Source organism: Theileria equi, chromosome 3 (genome assembly GCF_000342415.1).
Source record: "Theileria equi strain WA chromosome 3, complete sequence".
NCBI lineage: Eukaryota > Apicomplexa > Aconoidasida > Piroplasmida > Theileriidae > Theileria > Theileria equi.
The window spans coordinates 1371324-1389607 of NC_021367.1; the positions used below are offsets into that span (position 1 = coordinate 1371324).

An 18284-nucleotide genomic window follows, 5' to 3' on the forward strand; every position below is an offset into this window, starting at 1 on the left:
TTACGATATCTAGGGGAGTGTCAACGTACTTGACTTCTCCATTCTCCATTAGCATTGAGTGCGAATCTGGTAATGTGTAATGAGTTCATGGCAAAGTTACCTGTGAAACTAGAGCGGGAATCCAATGGAGGCAGTAGCGTCTTGCTGTCGAACCAAAAGTAAACAATAATCGAGGGGAAACAAAAGAGTACAAATGCCGGTACCACGCAACTCCAATGCCTACACAGTTTATATCCCAAAATGTACTCGTATCATATATGTTTATACGAACTTTGAGGGATAGTAAACGATTCCGTAGCTGTTTAATATGCGATCAGGAATAAAGGTCCACAAAATATATAGTACTGCAACATATCGGTTAATGGGAGTATCGAAACAAACCAAATGCTATGTGAGTTGATATTATGATTACAAATGTCTGAATTTCGGAATCCATAATATGAATTCAACTGTGTGTGGATCGTCGTGGTGTTGGACTTCTCCATTACAAACGTTGATAGCACTCAATAAAAAATATCCTTTAGCTTTAATGTAGAAAGTTTACGGAGCAAACCAGATGGAATTACTTGATTCTGTGGCTAAGGATGCAAAGTGTGAGTTTTTCAAGGTTTTTGCACATGTAATATCGTCCATTGGCAAGCATGCCGAGAATCAAAGCCCTAAAAGTGCAAGATCACCGGTAAGACAAGATGATAGTAATGATTTTTCATACGAAGCCGTGTCTGATGATGCGGATGAGCTCCTTTTGTCCGATTTTGAAGCTTACAGCAAGCTTATTTGCAAAGGCATAGCGGGAAATAAGATAACCTTAATATGCTCTAACGATGTGTATGATTTGGTCCACTCTCTCTTTGATAAAAAGGTCCTTGAACTGGGATTCTTGAACATTTATCGCATGAAAGCTTTAATGGGCAAACAAAACAAGGGTTTCACGGATGACTATCTACTGTCTAATACAAATGAAGTCTATATGATAAGACCAACGTTCAAGGACTCTCATGATCTCTCCTCAATATTACAAACTCGGCATAATGATATAAACAGAGTAATTTGCCTTCCAGAAGTCAGTGAAATGTACCCGGAAATGTTGAATCGTATGTTAGGATCAAACTTCACTGTTGTAAGATATGAACAAAACACGCAACGTATGAATAATCTCGTTGAATTATATCAGTCTGCAATTCACATGATACCAATTGATGGAATCCTTTCAATGGTTATGTCTAATGGATTTCTGGAATTTTACTTAGAGGGAGATCCAACTACTGCCTGGTTCTTTGCAAAAGCTGTTGAATATCTACAAAACAAACATTTGGGAGGCGCAATTCCTCAGGTAATAGGTCTGGGAACACTATCAAAGTATGTAACCGAGTTGCTAGTAAAGACCCGTAGAGAAGCTGCATCAGATTTAATTGTAGGAAATACTGATAGTTTATATGGAGAGTGCTCTTTTATACCTTTCAAGTTCCCGGAAGAACTGCAAAGTAGACCATTGGTTAACAAGGGTACCTTTGAAGATAATCGAATTTTGTTAGGCAATTCTTCAACCATAAAATCATCCATAATTATAGATCGCAAAGTTGATTTGATAACACCAATGTGTACTAATTTTACTTATGAAGGATTTTTAGATTCAGTATTTGGGATAAATGATAATACAGTTAATGTTGATGTTGGAATTTTAGATGGGAAGCTAGTGAGTCAATTAGATTTGGTGAATGAATTTTATAAACCCAAGGACAAGTATGCTAATATAAACAAAAAGGCTATTCCACTAAATACACAGTTGTATAGTGATATAAGGTGGCTTGGATTTATAAAGGCTGCAGATTATCTGAAGGATAGAGCTCTTAAAATTAATAAGGGATATGACAGTTCAAACTTACAAACAATAGGTGAGATGGGTGAATTTGTCAAAAAGTTCAAATCTTTGCAACAGGAAAATATTGTACTTTATACACACTACAATATTATGGAGTATTTAAAATCGTTTGTACGCAGTGATCGCTTCCAGCTTATACAAAATCTTGAAGATGGAATCTTACACGGCTCTGTTGATCACAAACAGGGTGATTCAAAGTTGAATATTTCAAAGTTATGGGCTAAAAAGACGGATGATCCCTTTATTTCTCTGCTCATAGATTTAATATTTTGGAACACCGAAATATCGCACGTTTACAGATTACTGATCCTCTTGTCTCAAACCAATGATGGAATTAAGCAGGATGATTTTAACATTATAAAAAAAGCAATAATTTCTCAATATGGATTTGAACATTTGTACAAGATACAAAAATTCCTAAAATGTGGATTGATAAAAGTGGTCAACACAGTTAACACTTTGAGGTGGCCAAAGCTCTTTGATAAATTTAACTTGTTAGTTTCTCCAGAATATGCGTCATCTGATTATTCCAACGTATTTGGGGGTTATGCCCCGTTGAGCGTTCGGATAGCACAACTGCTGAACATTACAAACGACCTGAAACCTCTTCAATCAGAATTTGCTCTATTGAATTCACCAATTGTGTCCATACAACAAATGAACTTGCTACCAGAGATACAACAAACAAAAGATAGCGAAGCCGCACCGAGTGCCTGTCTTGTTTCTTTCATTGGTGGAATCACAATGGGCGAAATTGTGGCACTTTCTCTCCTAAACTCCAGCAACAAGTCACACTACACAGTTCTAACTACACATATTATAAACTCGAATCATCTTATTGATTTGTAAGGGACAAACAGTGTGTAATGTGGGCTGCATTTGTGCAAGTGGTTAGAATCTGGGAAATGTACCACCCATTTTTGCCAAATCCTTGGTTAATAACCCATTTAGGATCTTTAAGATATCTTTTGAACTCTCATCATTGACTTCTAGCAGGAGATCTTCGCCTAGTTGAAAGTATTTATCACAAGCATCATTTTTCAAGCTACTATCCACGGATTTTAGCTCACTTTTGAGTTCTTCAATTATCTGGATATTCTTTTACATGTGTAAATATAAAGAAAGATACCTCTTTGTTGATTTTTTCAGATTCTAATTTTATGTAATGCGATGTCAACTTTTCCATCCGCTCTTTCGGAGGTAAACCTGTCCAAGGAAAGTGTTCGGTATCCTGCGTATTATTTTCTACTGCCATTATTACCGCTGCGATGTATTAATGCATAATATGATGTGCTTGGGACTCCCCGCGGTGCCCTATGGGACATACACACTGCAGAAATAATGCGCACAAAAGTGGCTCTGGTGGGACCAATAAAGGCAGATTTTCTGTTTTGTAGCATTTCAAGGTCCCTGGGTTGCAAGGTATGGCCAAAATCGCCTAAAGGCAATTACCTACTCCAAAAGTACTACAATGCTCTGGACCACGCACTTGCACAGTCATGTCCGAGCCAAAGTCTGTCTGAAGAAACTTGCAATCTGGAATCTATATCAGGGAATGCCGTACTTTTCCTAATACTTCCCAACGATGTTGCTTTAACGGAACAAGGTCCTTCCACCTCCAGCAAATTTGCCTTGTCACTGATAAAGGGTGAGATTTCATGCTCTTAATTCACTCTCTGTTCAGTTGAACTGATTTTTGATGCGAAGGAACGAGTGTGTTATGTGGAACCACTGGAATCCTCCAGTCTGGCTCCAACGGGGAAAGCTGATATATTCAGGAAATACCAGGATTCTAGCAACGACGTCTCTATAGACGTGACCGTTGATGGGAAATATGGTGGAATTGTTCTTGAACACTCTGAAAGTTTGCGACTCGCTTCAATCAAAGACGGTATTGCTTCGCACACCCTTACAGAAGATTCCATTTACAAGTTTACAAGACAGACTTTTATTATTGATGCATACCTTTATAACATTTGGCCGTGCGGAGGTAACTTGATTCATACCAATAATACATTTCAAACAGAGTGGGTACATGAGTTCGAGCTCGGCTTGCTTGAATATGAGAACTGGTACAACATTTACAAGAAATGGACGTTATCGCACAAAATGATTGAATTTGAGGGGAAGTTTGTAGAGTACCTAAAATCGGATACAATGGTTCTTCCGGAAGAATTCAGCCATACAACATATGCGAAGGTTGATTCTGATTCCGATTTCTCTGGTTACTCTGACCAAGGCGTTATCGCAGAAAATTTTGATTTCCAGGACCATAAACTTTCCTCTGGTATATCTCAACTAAAAAGCGCAATTGTGGTAAGTTTTCCGTCTTTTATACACTAAATCCAGGAATTCAATAAGGGGAGCCTTCCTTGCATAAATGGTTCCTATTTATTGGACGGAGTTTGGATTCTAAACAATACAAACATCTGTCGAGATGTTAGGTATGAACACTTTTATTAAATCATAATGTTTAGGGATTTGCTGTTACTCATAAAGTCGTCTACTGAATGGCAAACAATGGAACTTGACAAAATCAAATTATTCTTGTATCGAGCCAAAATGTTCAGCAAGTCCACCCAATTTAGAGTGTACATATACGACTTTGAGATTGTTGTAATAGCGCAACTATTCCTAAATCAAGTATACGACTACCTTCTAAACGCAGATCAGCGCAAAGCATTCCAGGACAGAATCGTCCACTTTTACCGTGAACATATACTAGGCCAGATTCCACCCGTACGGAACTTTGTTTTGGATCTTTACATCGTCGAGGAGCACGTCTACTTACTGGACATAAAACCGTGGAAATACCACCCGCTGATATTATTCACCTGGCAAAACCTCTACGAATTCGCTACTTGTAGGAAAAGTTTCGAAACTTGCAGCAGTTCAACTCAAGTCAGCATCAATGACAACATCGCATTCGTAATCCTAACATCCGACAACTACTCCAAGCATCTTTATAATCTACATCCAGAAGATGTAAATGAAATTAGACAAATGCTAGCCAACTAGCGCGTATTAAAATATTGCAGTGTTACCTTGCACATTAAATCTTGTCTCTAACCAAATTGAAAGCTCTTGCCACAACCACACTTTGATGTGACATTCGGGTTCTCAAATGTGAACCCTTCCGCCAAGTCTCCGTCTGAGTAACCAATGTGACTACCAATAAGGTAGAATACTGCCTTGTTCTCAATCACAAGGATCGTTTTCCCATCCTCATCAAGGATTTTTTCATCCATATCACCGATACTAGACGGATCTATCATGTTCATCTCATAAGTATAGCCATTGCAGCCCTTTACACGTAAAGTGAGGTATACAACCTTGTTACCTGAGCGTTTTTATGGAACAAGGCGAAACGTACCGTCTGCGATTATATCATAAAGTCGACTACGAGCCGATTGCGATAAAGTTACAATATCTTTTGGCTTTCTAGCCTTGAAACTGTGCCGTTCTACCTTGAATGCGTCACTCCCTAGAGAACCAGAGAAATACCTATGGCCGTACACGCTCCTAAACGTCAAGCTCGCCCCTTTTAGCAATCTCTGAAACATTACTAAAAACTCATTCTAACGATGTAGCGTTAAAATAGGATATATATGGTACAGAAAAATGATACTAATTAAGAAGCGATGCGACCCTCCCTCCATAGGACGAGTCTAGGGTCTCTTTTACAAAAAGCCCTGGTTGCAAGGGCCAAATTATCGTCATTGTTCATAATCCTTCCCTTACATCCGACCAGAACATCTCTCTGGGCGGCGGTGTTATTGCCATATACGAGCCTTTTCAAGTCACTAACAGTAACATCGTCTGGGAGGTAAATCTTTTTTCCATTCGTCCAATTCTTAACCAACGGAGCGGAGCCTGAAACCTTTTCGGTGAGCCACTCGAACTTTTCGCCAATCTTCTCGAAAACTGACGGCTCTTTGGCTTCTTCCTCCAAAGTTTCTTTGGAAGAATCTACTTTATCGAGGTAGTCCAGAGGTCCCAAAGCGGTTGGGGAAATGTAGAGTCTATAGCCCAGTTTGGTGTCTGCCCTGTAGCGAATGTACCAGAGAAACGCCGGAAAGGCGAATACCATGACATATTTGTTATTACTCTGAGAGTAATAGAATGAATTGTAAAGTCTACCAAGTCGGTAGTTTATACTACGACGTACAGAAGTTATTAGACTAACTTTCATTGCTCAAGATTGTCTCTACAATAAAACGACTTAGAGCCTCGTAGACCAGTTTTGATTAAAACAAAATCTCATCCTAAAAGTCTGTAGAAGATGATCTTTGCAAGTTTATACAAGATGATGAACTCCATGCTAATCGCCGGTATGTTGGGTCGCCCTTATTACACATTCTTGCGATTTTAATACACGGTTACAGGAAGTAAATAAAGATCAGGTTCATTCACATTTATCAATGAGTTGTGGTCAATATGTCAGTCAAGGAACTAGTCTAGCAAGATGTGTAGAGAGCTGTAACATTTCCAAAAGTTGGCCATTTTAACACAAGGGAATGAACCATGTGCTCTAGTCATGCCACAACGTCCAGGAAACTCACCTAAAATGGACACGAAATATGGAGATACTATTGGAGATCGTACGGACACTCTCCTCCAGTCTAGCCAGACACACTAGTTCGGTGCTCAAAGCTCCTACAAATCGCAGTAAATGGTAAAGTACTCATGCGAACTCAGAATATACCCGCAGCTTGCGCTATCTTGTCATAAAGTTAGGCAATTGCAAACATAACATGTCAGTCAACATGTTCGTTTGGGGAAGCATCTGGAGGACACCATTCACCAAAAGACAGTATATCGATGATACTTGCAGGGTAGAAGTCGTAATAAAACCCATACACCCAGATGAGGCCATTGACGTAAGTGTACATTTCTCCACACCTTCTGGAACAGATCGGGACAAACCTCTTGGCAGAATTCCTCCTACTCACAATTATGTTCACTACCATGGGTTACAGCATCTATCTAAGGTTAGTCTATCTCTAGTCATCGCACAGTCAATCTCGTAGACGCTCAAGGTACAATGAACTCCTAACGAAGCAAAAGGAACAAGAAGCCAAAATCTTGTCAAGAATAGAATGCATGGAACAGGAAATCTACAATCTACTTGAATTCAAATCTGAAATACTCAGCAAAAGGGAAAATGTGTGAAACGACCACTCCCAGGTTGTACATAATTCAACAGCACTGTAAATTAAAATCATGATTCTAATTTAGAAACACATCCATATACACTATACATCTCTAGACTATGAATATTAGAAACTCTGTACAATTGTTTAGAGGATGGAGAAACAAATCTACGTTCACAGAGAAGAACAGGGGAGTTAAAATCTCAAAATTCAGCGAAAATGCCAACAAAGACCATAAATTCGACTGCTACTTTGAATTGGAAGATGATTATAAGCGTTTAGCCAGGTATGATTTCCAAGTTACGCAATAATTACACACGATACCTCAGAAATTGCAAAGTTCCATACTATATGTTCGGAATACTAACTGTAATGCCAACCAGTATCTCTTTGATCACACCTCCATCGCCTTCATACCCAAAACTACTAGCAGACCAGCTCAAAATGTCATCCTTGACCCTTTCATGGATGGCCGCTACTCACATTGGATTCCAACTAGCCGGTTTTGGAAAAAGGACACTACTATCTAAATCAAGGTACGCTTAATAACATGTAAACATACGTGTCTAGGGGAATAATTGGTCTGTTCTTTGCTACAGTTGGTGCAGCTGGAACTTTAATCGGTGCAGATTACTCCCTAACAAAGGGATTTTATGGTCTCATTGTATGCTATACACTCATGGGATCGTATAATGCGATATTATCCTCCAGGAGGTTGCTTCCAAAATCCATTTTAAAGCCATCAAACAACCTAGTACTGCTGAACCTTGTGCTTGCCGCAATAAGTCTAAAGCGAACATATAGCATTGGCAGTGACATAAAACACAGCAGCTACGAAGATATTGTTAAAAGATTTGAAGCCGAACACACTTGAGATAAAATGTATAATATTCTAATCCAAAGCATTTATGATGTATCGAACAGCTGAGCAGTTTTGGTCTTGGTACTTGTAAGTGCCAAAGGTTTTGCACCTCTTGGCTTCATTGGAATCAGAAAGAATAAGATTTAGTTCCTCCAATAAACTTTCAGCGTCACAATCCATAATTTGTGAAAAGGTTATTGGAATAGCCTCAGGGAATGTTCTCTTGCAAGGTATTATATCAGAGGAGCCAGTGAATGAATCCGCAACAAGTTTTTCTGGCCCCTGCAAATTCTTGAAACCAGAAAAGCCATCATTATAGACACACTTCACAGCGTCAAAAACGTTTGAAAATACGCTCTTTTTGTTAAATAGACTTGAACCCTGAAAAGAACTATCATCTTTGTTAAACAAAATCATTCGATCTCCAGATTTCAAATAGTCTACAATGCTATTCATAATGGATGCGTGCTTTTCCGTAATAGAAACCTCTGCATTCTTCCTATTCTTCGATGTTGGTTGCAAGTACATGTCCATTATAGGAGGATCGTAAGATACAATTTGGTTGACCTACATTCATGTTTTTATTCTATAAAAACCTACATTGACTATATTCACACCAAAAACAACAAGTAGCGATAAAGTGCGAACCAAGGGAAGGAGAGAAGGTGGAATTTTTGATGTGCCCATGGGTCCCAAACATTCCCAGACAACGTCGATACCTACATCTTATATTACTTTAATAAGGATACAAACCCTTTAATATACGAAGGATAAAAGAAACTGAAAGCGATAGTATTGCGTGGTTTGCAGATGTGATTTGATCGAGTATGTACGGGAGAACCTCGTAGACAAAACTCCTATTGAGAATTCCTATACAACATTGTATAAACGAACGGATAGACAAAATCTAGATGAAAACAAACCCTGAATAAGAGCAGGAATGGTAGATTTTTGCAGTGAGTGCATTACATTTTTAGATCTAGATTGTTTTGTAAGATGTTGACTATAAACCAGTCTGGCGGGATAGACAAATTTGTGCGGGGATGACCTAGCATTGCACATAAATCGATTCACAAATCCACACGCAACTTTTAGTAGCTGCACAGCCTGCATTGGACTTCCAACCTTGTTGCATATACAGTCGCTCTGAGCCATTATATCTGGAAATATTTGATTTTACTGACAAGCAAATACCCAAAAATATAGAGAGCTTCCAAAAGTGATCATATCGTTTCGTTGGCAAAAGAGCAGTATTCTCCGATAAGAGAGCACTGGTAGAGTTGTATCCCAAATTGTTTATAGTGATAGCCAGTTGGGATTCGATCTTGTGCAAATCATCCGTATTACGTTCAGAGTTAAATACCAGTTGTAGCAACTTTTCAACGCCATCATTATTATCTTTACTAAGATCAATCTGGCTCAAACTATGTACATCTCCCGTGTAACTATAACCCGATGTTGGCAAAAGGAAAAACTAACCTAGACAAAAATTCAAGAGCGCTCAAGCAGGATCTAATGTCATTGCGATAAGTATTCTGTATTTCTTGCAAAAATGTGGAATCTATACCCAGTCCCTCCATTTCCAAAATGTATTCCAACCTTTGCTGTAATACAACAGAGTCACAGGGCTCCAAAATGATCACTTTTGATACGTCCCTCAGTTCCTTCAAATGCCGAGCATAAACATCATTACATGTACATATAATTGGCCTATAGAGCTACGTTAACATGTTTAAAAACACACCTTCTTATCGCATGGTTTCCCTTTGCAGTAAGTTTGTTAGCAAAATTCTTCAAGGCCGCTATAATGTGGGTCTCGGAATGAACCAAACTTTCCACATCTTCCAACAAACATAGATTTTGTTTACCAGGTGTGACAGAACTTGCAGAAATCACCCCGGTAATTATTGGCAAAACTTTGTTTTTAGATCGGTCATCACTAGAGTTAATTTCGACAACATTGTATCCACAATGGGCAGCTAAAACACGAATCAGTGTAGTCTTGCCAACTCCTGGAGGTCCTCCAAGCAATAGAATACGTTTTTCTGGCTCCTTATATTTTTCATTGTATGTTGATGAACTGTTCCAGCTGGATAACCACTTTAGGCACTAGGAAAATGTATATATTCCATTCTGAACCTACCTCTAAATTGACAAATTCGCTGGTTAGCAAATCCGAAAAGTACTTGGGAGCGTATTTATCACACCAATTCTCATCCTTAGATGTATCTTTCCTCTTTTTTCTGCGTATTATACGTCTTTTTACCCCTTCGGCTACTTTGTTCTCTTCTACTCGCTTCTCAATCACTCTCCTACACAATTTTGTCATATTCGTACGAAGCATACTTGAAAAGTTCTTCAACTGGAGTAGATAATAGAGGTATTTCCAAGCTATTTGCAGCGTTCACTGGGTCAAAATTCTCCTTGTTGAAATATTTGAGGTAGAGGGGAGGATTACCGAGAACATATCCTGAAGTTCTGAGTGCAAAAGATTCTCCAGAGCTGAGTTGTGCAGATGACTTGAATAGTTTTAGCTGGTCGTGCATACACATACGACGATATAGCGTCTTATCGAGAGAAAAATGATCGCTCCCACCAGTAGACAAAATTCTGGCCATATCCAGTATGTGTAGACTACTAGATCCATAGTATGCTTTAGAATCCAAGGGATAATATTGCAATTCCTTGTTTCTTAGCATAGTATCGAACTTTTGCGGCTCTGGAGCATCATTCGCGGCCGCAGCGGCCACAAAGTCAAATCCAAAGTCATCCACCGACTGTGTCCCATAGATATCATTTAGAATATCGTCAGTGGTAAAACTCTCTATATAACAGCCATATAAGCTACACATAAGTATAACAAACCTTGAGTCAGTCCTGTGACTTCTGGGTTACCCATCCTTTATAATCTATACTACACGTCCCCTAATAAAATATAAATACAACCTGACAAGGCGGTCAAATTATCCATCCATTCCTGGAATTAACCAACACATGGGGAGGCATGAATATGAACAGGAATGAAAGTTAGGCAGTTTCATTCTTTCGTTTTAAGAATGATAAAGCAACTTTAAAGTAATGAAAGTTATACTCTTTATTTCCTCTATAAAGCTGATGTAATTCCTTTATATTCAATACACCAAAACAACGACAGATGCGCTCAATCTTAACCTTGTCTTCCTCTTTGATTTCTACTTCACTTCTCTGAGTTAAAGTGTAGACTTGCGAAAGCTGATGTCCTAGGCGAATCCTCTCTGGAATATTTTCTACAGTTGCAAAGATCTTAGGAATAATCCCATGCAATGTTTTACCATCTGAAAACCCATTTATATGCGCTGTTCCATACTGGTCAACAACAGTGTAATATACAAAGTAAAGAGACATGGATAATATGGCACCAAACATTACATCAACGGTATAATGGTACTTGGATGCGATGATGAAAAATAGGATAACCTTTATGTATAATATAACGATACCGTTAAAAATATAGCTACCACTATGATGCATTAAAAATATACCAACCATAACGGTGCTCATTGTATGTCCAGATACGATTAAATCGGTACAGGTGTCTTTAATTCCAGTATACGAAAGGACAATAACCTGTATCATTTCCCAGTGAGTGTTATACACACTAGGGACACAGTCGGAATGAGGGCAAGGTACAGTGGTTAGGATGATGAAAATACTCCTGACAAAATACAAGATTGATTCCAGAAATAAGAAACGGATAAGCAACTCAAGAGCAAAGACAAACGGCATGAATAGAACAATTCTAATTCCGAGTGAAGCTGTCAAGACTGCAATCATTGTATTGGCAACACTGATCTTGAAAATTTCTTTTGAAGGTTCCACCAATGTATGTATCCTATCTTTCATTGGCGGTGTTCCAGTTTCATAGTATGAATCGCTCAAAATGATACACATTCCCTGAAAGTACATCATGAGGATGAAGATTACCCATAGCAAAATTAGCCTAACTCCGTATGATACAACAAACTTCTTGCAATCGGGTATGAGCTTTTCCATTGAGATTTGCGATTGAGCTTCATTTGATAGCCTTATCCTGCAAAGCATTTCATCTTCAGGTTTCTCTGCGATCTTGCTTTCGGATACGTTTGCTGCCTCCAGACTTGGCATCGCCATTTTGCGAATCAAAGCGATCCAGGCTATAATTTGTACTTTGTAGGTAGCTTTACCTCCTCTATTGGATCTTTCAGTTTCACATTCGCCAGAGTTCTGTACTTGAGTTGCTTTGCTGAAGCAGAAATTTTTATGGCTAGCGCAAGACGTCCAGAATCTTAAAACGCCACGGTGGACGAACTTAACCGCCACAACATGGCGCTTCATACAGATCTTTTGTGGACTTGTGATATCAAACGCTTAAAAGAACATTTAGATATGAATTTCTCCCGAAACATCTATGTGTAGACCCCTGAGGACGGCTTGACATACACCTGGTCATTGCTGTTCCTTGTTACTTTTGTCGTCTAAAATTCCAGACTTGGCAATGGAATCAGTTCCCCATGATTGTCCTAACAGACTGTCAAACAGATTCCGTTTATAGACCTAAATATGTTCGACGAGTCACCTGGGTCTTCCCCTGAGAAAATTATAATCACACTCACACCTTCTATAGTTTTAAGATACCCGGTGCTACTTGTAAGCCATCGTTTGGCCGTCGTAAAGTTCCAGAGGTCTCTATGTGATGTTTACTCAACTAGCGACGGTTTTTGGAAGGAGTTTGTTTCTCTACAAGTTGGTGGAATATCGTATGCTTATGGGCTAATATTGGCGAAGGATTTGGCAATCTCGATATATAGAAAGGAAGGAATCTCAGGCTTTTTTCGCGCCTTTCCAGAGTATTTGGGATACCTACTGACAAAAGACATTTTGAATTATGTTATACCACACTATATAACACCAAAGGTCCGGTATTGTAGCGATGTTCTGGCCAATAGGTTGACCGATCATGACCTCTTTGGTGTGCGTTCCCACCTCATTCAAAACTATCGCTATTCCATTGTTACTGCCTCCAGAGATGACATACAGAGGCAGATCATCGATTTCTATATTGGAGAAATTAAAAATAGCAAGAGCGAAATCATCACGGTAGTCATAGTTGAAATGCTGACCTATCCCCTATTGACTGTGATCTCAAGACTTATAATCTACGATGGATGCATTCCTGTGAATGCCGTAAAGTTATTTAAACGCATTCTGGTGGTTGATGGCTTCTCTTCCTTCTATCAAGGCTTTATTCCTCACCTTTTAGGTAAGGCAGTCATGTACACATCAAAGACATTTAACAAGTTTATACATCAAAGTTTAATGTCAGACCAGGACTGTAACTCTATCTTTGAACAGATATTCCCAGTGGTTTTGACAATAGCAAATGCCATAGTACAGCAGCTATCGCTCGTCAAACGTTGTGGATCGCAAGCTGATGGCTTCTGTATCAAGGAAACCAACTATAATCTACTCTCCCAAATGCCATGGCTTAACATTGCACTTCAATTGGCTGTAACAATCGGACTTTTGCAGCTCAAAGATCAACTGTTGCACGAGCACATTATGAATACCATCGACCGTGAGCTACACTAGCAACTATAGAAGAGATTCTTGCAGTGCAAAATTTTTGTAAACGTCTACAAAATGGTAAAAACAACTGGCTGCTATTATGGCCGAAATGTCACGAATCAACATGTGCACCAACAAACCGCTGAGAAATACCGCTGAATCACCGGAAGGCTCAAGTGGCTTTCTAAAATAAGTTTTGGCTTTAATTTATGATTTAATTACTATATTTAAAATAAAGTAGCTTTAAGTTGTAGCACAAGCAGAGGCATATACAACAACGCGGGTACACATTGACAAGGATGAAGGGCGAATATTACGGTCAAGTAAACTCTTCCATCGTTACCCCAAAGCAGTTTTACCCAGAGTACTGCGAATTCAACCAGGCACCGCAGAGTGAATTCAAGTGTGTATCCTACATACCGTCACAAGAAGGAGGCCTCATGGTCAATGATAATTACAACTTTTCAGATGGGTATAGCATTGACCAACAAGCTTTCCAGCACCCTGTACCGGTACACACTGTGATAGAAGCCAATGATCACAATTGGCAGAATGTCCAAGGGACACAATTTGAAGGTTTTTATGGACAAGAGAGCAATATTGTCCCAAATGGCAGCGATTTAAATAGGACAAATGGCGTAGAAGGCGTCAGCATCAGTCAAGGTTTGACTAACCCCTTTCCTGCACCAGAGGTTTGTTTTGCATTAGTATATACACTAATTTTCAGTTTGATCAACAAACTATACCATTTACACCTGGTTTCTTTGCATCCAACGCGGCCTTCAAGAGGATCCCGCTAAATCCAGGCAAGAGCATTTTTAGAAGGAGAAGACCAGGCGATTGCGTGAGCGAGTGGAGCAATGCTTTCAATAACGATTTTGATGAGCTTCAAAATCCCTACTGCTGTTCAAATTAATAAACGTGTGTACACACTACACCCCCACCTAACGTTGTTGTTGTTTGGGTATTTTCATATTGTAACCTGCTAGCGTTGTTGAAATGTGGAAGCTTCTTTTATTGCTCCACTTTGCTCAGGCTAGCTGGCCGTTTGACAAGGGGAATCCGCCAGTCTATGTTAAAAGTCCTTCTGGCCAGACCCCTGAAGCTTCCATTCAACCTGTCGTTCCATCACCCAATGTAAACGCTACTGATGGTCCAGAAGGTGTTCATGGAACCAACCCTGTTTTAGACAACACATCCGTACAACAGGGCAATGTTGCTGCCACTGAAAATACTGGTGAACCAGATGGTGAAGACACTAATGATCTCATGTATTATTTAACACAATATCGCAATAGAGCTCGCCGCACAGAAGATGGTCATTTGTGCGCAGCTGCGTTTGTAGAACGCGACCAGGTCTACACAGATTGTACACTAGAGGTAGCTCCAGATGGAACGACAGGTTTGTTCAGCTCTGATGTATACGTCTCTTACAGGAAGAGAATGGTGTTATCTGGAAGCTCAACTTACTGGGAAATTGGAAAAGGACTGGGGATTCTGTGTTCCTCCATTAAACTATGGTTTGTCTATTTTGCACATTTCACCACCATTCAGATGCAATAAGGTCAGATACTATACAGAGAATAGTTGAAAAGGTTACACAAGTGGATGAAATGGTTAAATCATTAACTACATATCGCAAACTCATTACTGAATCTGAAAAAAGGTTGGTATCTGCAAAAGTTAATACCCATTTAGGCTTTCACAATGTTGCGGCTTAAAGCATCAAATGATAGCACAGTCTCTATCAAAAATACAAGAGTTGTTGGAAAAATCAAAGGAAGATTTAGATTCGACCCTCAAGCACAGAAATGAGATTGACCTTTTGCAAAAGGAAATTAAAAAGGTGCAGTGCCATCATGACGAGCTAAAGAGAACAAAAAATTCAAATGTCTGTATGAACGAGTATGTTTATTATTTGTTGAATAGATGATCTAGGGAGGGGAATCAGCTAAAAGCCGACGGATTAATTGGAACGTACTATCCAAATAATGCATTTGAATTCCCTGCCCTTTCTTCACGTATTGATTCCCAAATAAATTTTACATTTGTCAACGTTATGCCAATTATCGGATTAAATCCTCACAAGTTCTCCATAAGTATGTGCAATTTGTAAAATTTTTTAAAATTTAGAATGGGAAGGTTATCTCAAGGCACCTCATTCTGGGAATTTTGTGTTCGAAATAGGTATTTTTGTCGCGAGTTTTTCATGCGTATATAGAGACTGACTGTTACGGAAGAGTAGAGTTGAATGGAATTGAGATTATAAATTTGGGTATACGTACCGATGGAGATGGAGAAACTGGGATCAAATATTGGATAGATCCAATAATATCATTAAAGGAGCAGAATATTTCAGAGAGCCAGCAGTTGGTTGGTGGAAAGTTTTACAAGATAAAGGTTGCAATGTCACACTCTCAGCAGTACAAGTTTGAAAAGGGTGGAGAATCACATTTTAAGTATGCAAAGTTTATGCGAAACATGTGTGTTTAGGCTACTCTGGAGCAGTCACAAGATACACCGGGAAATTATTCCACCTACAAACTTTTATTCACATTTATCGCAGCATCGCATTTCAATAAGCAAGTATGTTTTCACTGTACACATTATTGCTAATAGTCTCCCACTTGAACATTTTGAAATTTCCAAGGGTCTAAATGGAGAAGGCGCATATAGAGACAATGACGAGGTGTTTATATCAAACTTATCTAATGGTTTAATTGGTACTCAACTTATACGGACAGATGAAAAGCCTACACTTGGGTCATTTAATCTCACTGTAAATGACGCTGCAACCTTGTACATATCGCATAAACATGACATTCCATTTCCGCTGAAACCAAAGGATGACCAACAGTGGATACCGCAAGATTCTAGTGAATCATTTCAGTTGTTTGAACAAGGCAATACCATAAACATGCAAGTAAAAAGTACAATGCTCTTGCCACATGTAATATACAAGTTTCAAACCACGGAAATAGGATCTCCATTTCTTCTCTTTATGTCTTTCCACAAGAGCAACACACATGACCTATGCGGTATGTACATTTGTGGGTGTTACATTCAAATTTAGTTGGCCGAGAGGTTCTGGTTTCTATGCCAGGTACTAGTGAGTACCTATCTTGCAGCGAATCTTCTGCACATTCCAGCGAGTATAATTGTTCTTCGGCTCTATCAGGCAAATATCTTGACAGGAAAGGCTCTATATGGCGAACAAGTGGAGGTGTGTCAATCACTGGTTATTACAATAATTCAGGAACTGGAGAATATATCCAAGTAATCTTTAGGAGGCCTATACTGCTTACAGAGTTTAGATTTAGGCCAAGGGACCCCTCATTTACCTGGCCCTCTAAAATAACCTTGGAATTTATTCGTTTGTTTTTTCCATCTCAAATGCATTGCCTTGCAGAGGGATCAAGTGAAACATTTAATATACTTCACACCAACAACCTGGAGCATCACAAGTACAGACTTTCTAAACCAGTCTTGACAATTGGGGTAAGATATTTAATCTTTAAATTGTGTTTCTCAGGTAAAAATCACAATAGAAGAACTGTATACATATGCTACCGAAACTGGGGGTTCATTTGGATTAATTGGAATCCCATGTACATTGGAAGAAGGACTAAAACTGGTGGAAATTGAAAGGTGTGACGAAACACTACAGGATTTGAGCCAAATCCACAAACTATCCTTTGGGGATTCTTTCTTGGTCGAATGTAAATCACAGTGTATCGTAGATGCCAAGGGTGAAATTAAACAAGGTCCATTCGAAGAAAATGAACCAATATGCACAATGGCCAGTTATACTGGCTATTGTCACCCTGGGAATGGGAATTGTATACTAAAGCTACAAGTTGATAAAAATACAGAAACATACAAACTCGAATATTACCTTTTAAAATCTCCAAACCATCACTATCGTAATCGCTTATTCAACGTCAAGATTTTATTTAGATGGCAATCTGATCGCACTCCAACACAGGTATCTCCTAATTAATAAATAAACACTCGTAGGGCTATTACATTGATAATGGTTCCGTCAAGTCAAGTTTGGATGCTCCGGGTGAATCAGGAAACTCACTCATTTATGGTATGTGTCTTTGCATATATTTACGCTAATAAAGGCTGGATGAGAGAAGCAGAGGGTAAATACTGTAACACTGATTGCAATCCACTATTGGGAGGTGGCATAGAGTTTCCAAATCCAAGAGAAAGTGCAGACTGTATACAAAAGGAGGTTTGTTTGTTCTGTACATTATACATTTCTAGGTATGCAAGGGAAATTACTGGTCCATTGATTTACCCGAAAATGGAATGTATCAGATAGAAATTATGCTAGGTTCAATTTGTGATTTCAAGAATCGTATAGAGTATGAAGCATATCTACAGGTCAATGGAAAGTCTCTATTAAATGGGCAACGCTTCAAGTCAAATCAATTTTATACACTTGTCAAGGAAATTCAAGTGAATAACAAAATGATTAAACTCACCTCCACGTGCTTCAACGATCAGTGCCCAGACATAAAGACTGTTTTACAAATGGTTTCCATAAAACAACTAAATTACTGAGCATCTTTTCACCACTATACAAATGTGTCATCGCAATCGCCTCAATTTTAAAGAATAGTTATCTGGTGGATGTTATCCCGTGTACAAGAGATTAAGAATTTATGTTTTAGTCTCGCATATACATTTTTCAAAATTAAATTGTATTAATATACATTTCATTTCCATGGTTTGAATGGCCACTAGTCATTTTAACATTTTGTGAATACACTGTTGATAGCATTACTGAGCGATT

At 38.8% G+C, this 18284-nt stretch overlaps 11 protein-coding genes across 11 annotated transcripts, besides 1 other annotated feature; 7 read left to right on the top strand and 4 right to left on the bottom strand.

The window, feature by feature from the left end:
* Nucleotides 1-556: 556 nt before the first annotated feature.
* Nucleotides 557-2731, top strand: BEWA_006770 (hypothetical protein; the record flags this gene model as incomplete). Its single annotated transcript, XM_004830877.1, has 1 exon — nt 557-2731. One exon carries the CDS (start codon nt 557-559, stop codon nt 2729-2731), a length of 2175 nt encoding a protein of 724 aa, XP_004830934.1.
* Nucleotides 2732-3214: 483 nt separating this feature from the next.
* Nucleotides 3215-4900, top strand: BEWA_006780 (hypothetical protein; the record flags this gene model as incomplete). The annotated part of the gene is made up of 5 exons (XM_004830878.1): nt 3215-3530; nt 3567-3872; nt 3909-4198; nt 4232-4326; nt 4360-4900. Exons 1-5 carry the CDS (start codon nt 3224-3226, stop codon nt 4898-4900), a joined length of 1539 nt encoding a protein of 512 aa, XP_004830935.1. The 5' UTR covers nt 3215-3223.
* On the bottom strand, nt 4864-5499 carry BEWA_006790 (iron-sulfur cluster assembly accessory protein domain-containing protein). The gene is made up of 2 exons (XM_004830879.1): nt 5256-5499; nt 4864-5222 (listed from the first exon to the last, which is right to left on the bottom strand). Exons 1-2 carry the CDS (start codon nt 5443-5445, stop codon nt 4948-4950), a joined length of 465 nt encoding a protein of 154 aa, XP_004830936.1. The 5' UTR covers nt 5446-5499; the 3' UTR covers nt 4864-4947.
* Nucleotides 5500-5513: 14 nt separating this feature from the next.
* BEWA_006800 (hypothetical protein) lies at nt 5514-6074 on the bottom strand (the record flags this gene model as incomplete). The annotated part of the gene is made up of 1 exon (XM_004830880.1): nt 5514-6074. The coding sequence occupies one exon, from the start codon at nt 6072-6074 to the stop codon at nt 5514-5516; it is 561 nt and encodes a 186-aa protein (XP_004830937.1).
* Nucleotides 6075-6462: 388 nt separating this feature from the next.
* BEWA_006810 (hypothetical protein) lies at nt 6463-7054 on the top strand (the record flags this gene model as incomplete). The annotated part of the gene is made up of 4 exons (XM_004830881.1): nt 6463-6557; nt 6594-6762; nt 6797-6873; nt 6913-7054. The coding sequence occupies 4 exons, from the start codon at nt 6463-6465 to the stop codon at nt 7052-7054; spliced, it is 483 nt and encodes a 160-aa protein (XP_004830938.1).
* A 100-nt stretch (nt 7055-7154) lies between these two features.
* Nucleotides 7155-7909, top strand: BEWA_006820 (hypothetical protein; the record flags this gene model as incomplete). The annotated part of the gene is made up of 3 exons (XM_004830882.1): nt 7155-7321; nt 7365-7571; nt 7606-7909. The coding sequence occupies 3 exons, from the start codon at nt 7155-7157 to the stop codon at nt 7907-7909; spliced, it is 678 nt and encodes a 225-aa protein (XP_004830939.1).
* Nucleotides 7910-7927: 18 nt separating this feature from the next.
* BEWA_006830 (chromosome replication factor, putative) lies at nt 7928-10796 on the bottom strand (the record flags this gene model as incomplete). The annotated part of the gene is made up of 10 exons (XM_004830883.1): nt 7928-8464; nt 8498-8616; nt 8651-8738; nt 8792-9057; nt 9092-9342; nt 9377-9607; nt 9642-10006; nt 10041-10209; nt 10244-10721; nt 10763-10796. 10 exons carry the CDS (start codon nt 10794-10796, stop codon nt 7928-7930), a joined length of 2538 nt encoding a protein of 845 aa, XP_004830940.1.
* A 128-nt stretch (nt 10797-10924) lies between these two features.
* On the bottom strand, nt 10925-12250 carry BEWA_006840 (hypothetical protein; the record flags this gene model as incomplete). Its single annotated transcript, XM_004830884.1, has 1 exon — nt 10925-12250. One exon carries the CDS (start codon nt 12248-12250, stop codon nt 10925-10927), a length of 1326 nt encoding a protein of 441 aa, XP_004830941.1.
* A 202-nt stretch (nt 12251-12452) lies between these two features.
* Nucleotides 12453-13662, top strand: BEWA_006850 (hypothetical protein). Its single transcript, XM_004830885.1, has one exon. It carries the CDS (start codon nt 12476-12478, stop codon nt 13502-13504), a length of 1029 nt encoding a protein of 342 aa, XP_004830942.1. The 5' UTR covers nt 12453-12475; the 3' UTR covers nt 13505-13662.
* Nucleotides 13663-13681: 19 nt separating this feature from the next.
* Nucleotides 13682-13717: a sequence feature (AT_rich).
* BEWA_006860 (hypothetical protein) lies at nt 13693-14396 on the top strand (the record flags this gene model as incomplete). Its single annotated transcript, XM_004830886.1, has 2 exons — nt 13693-14172; nt 14208-14396. The coding sequence occupies exons 1-2, from the start codon at nt 13780-13782 to the stop codon at nt 14394-14396; spliced, it is 582 nt and encodes a 193-aa protein (XP_004830943.1). The 5' UTR covers nt 13693-13779.
* Nucleotides 14397-14479: 83 nt separating this feature from the next.
* On the top strand, nt 14480-18052 carry BEWA_006870 (hypothetical protein; the record flags this gene model as incomplete). The annotated part of the gene is made up of 15 exons (XM_004830887.1): nt 14480-14882; nt 14917-15000; nt 15035-15146; nt 15179-15385; nt 15419-15579; nt 15614-15667; nt 15702-15939; nt 15974-16066; nt 16100-16518; nt 16554-16703; nt 16737-16978; nt 17013-17465; nt 17498-17573; nt 17608-17720; nt 17753-18052. The coding sequence occupies 15 exons, from the start codon at nt 14480-14482 to the stop codon at nt 18050-18052; spliced, it is 3105 nt and encodes a 1034-aa protein (XP_004830944.1).
* Nucleotides 18053-18284: the final 232 nt, after the last annotated feature.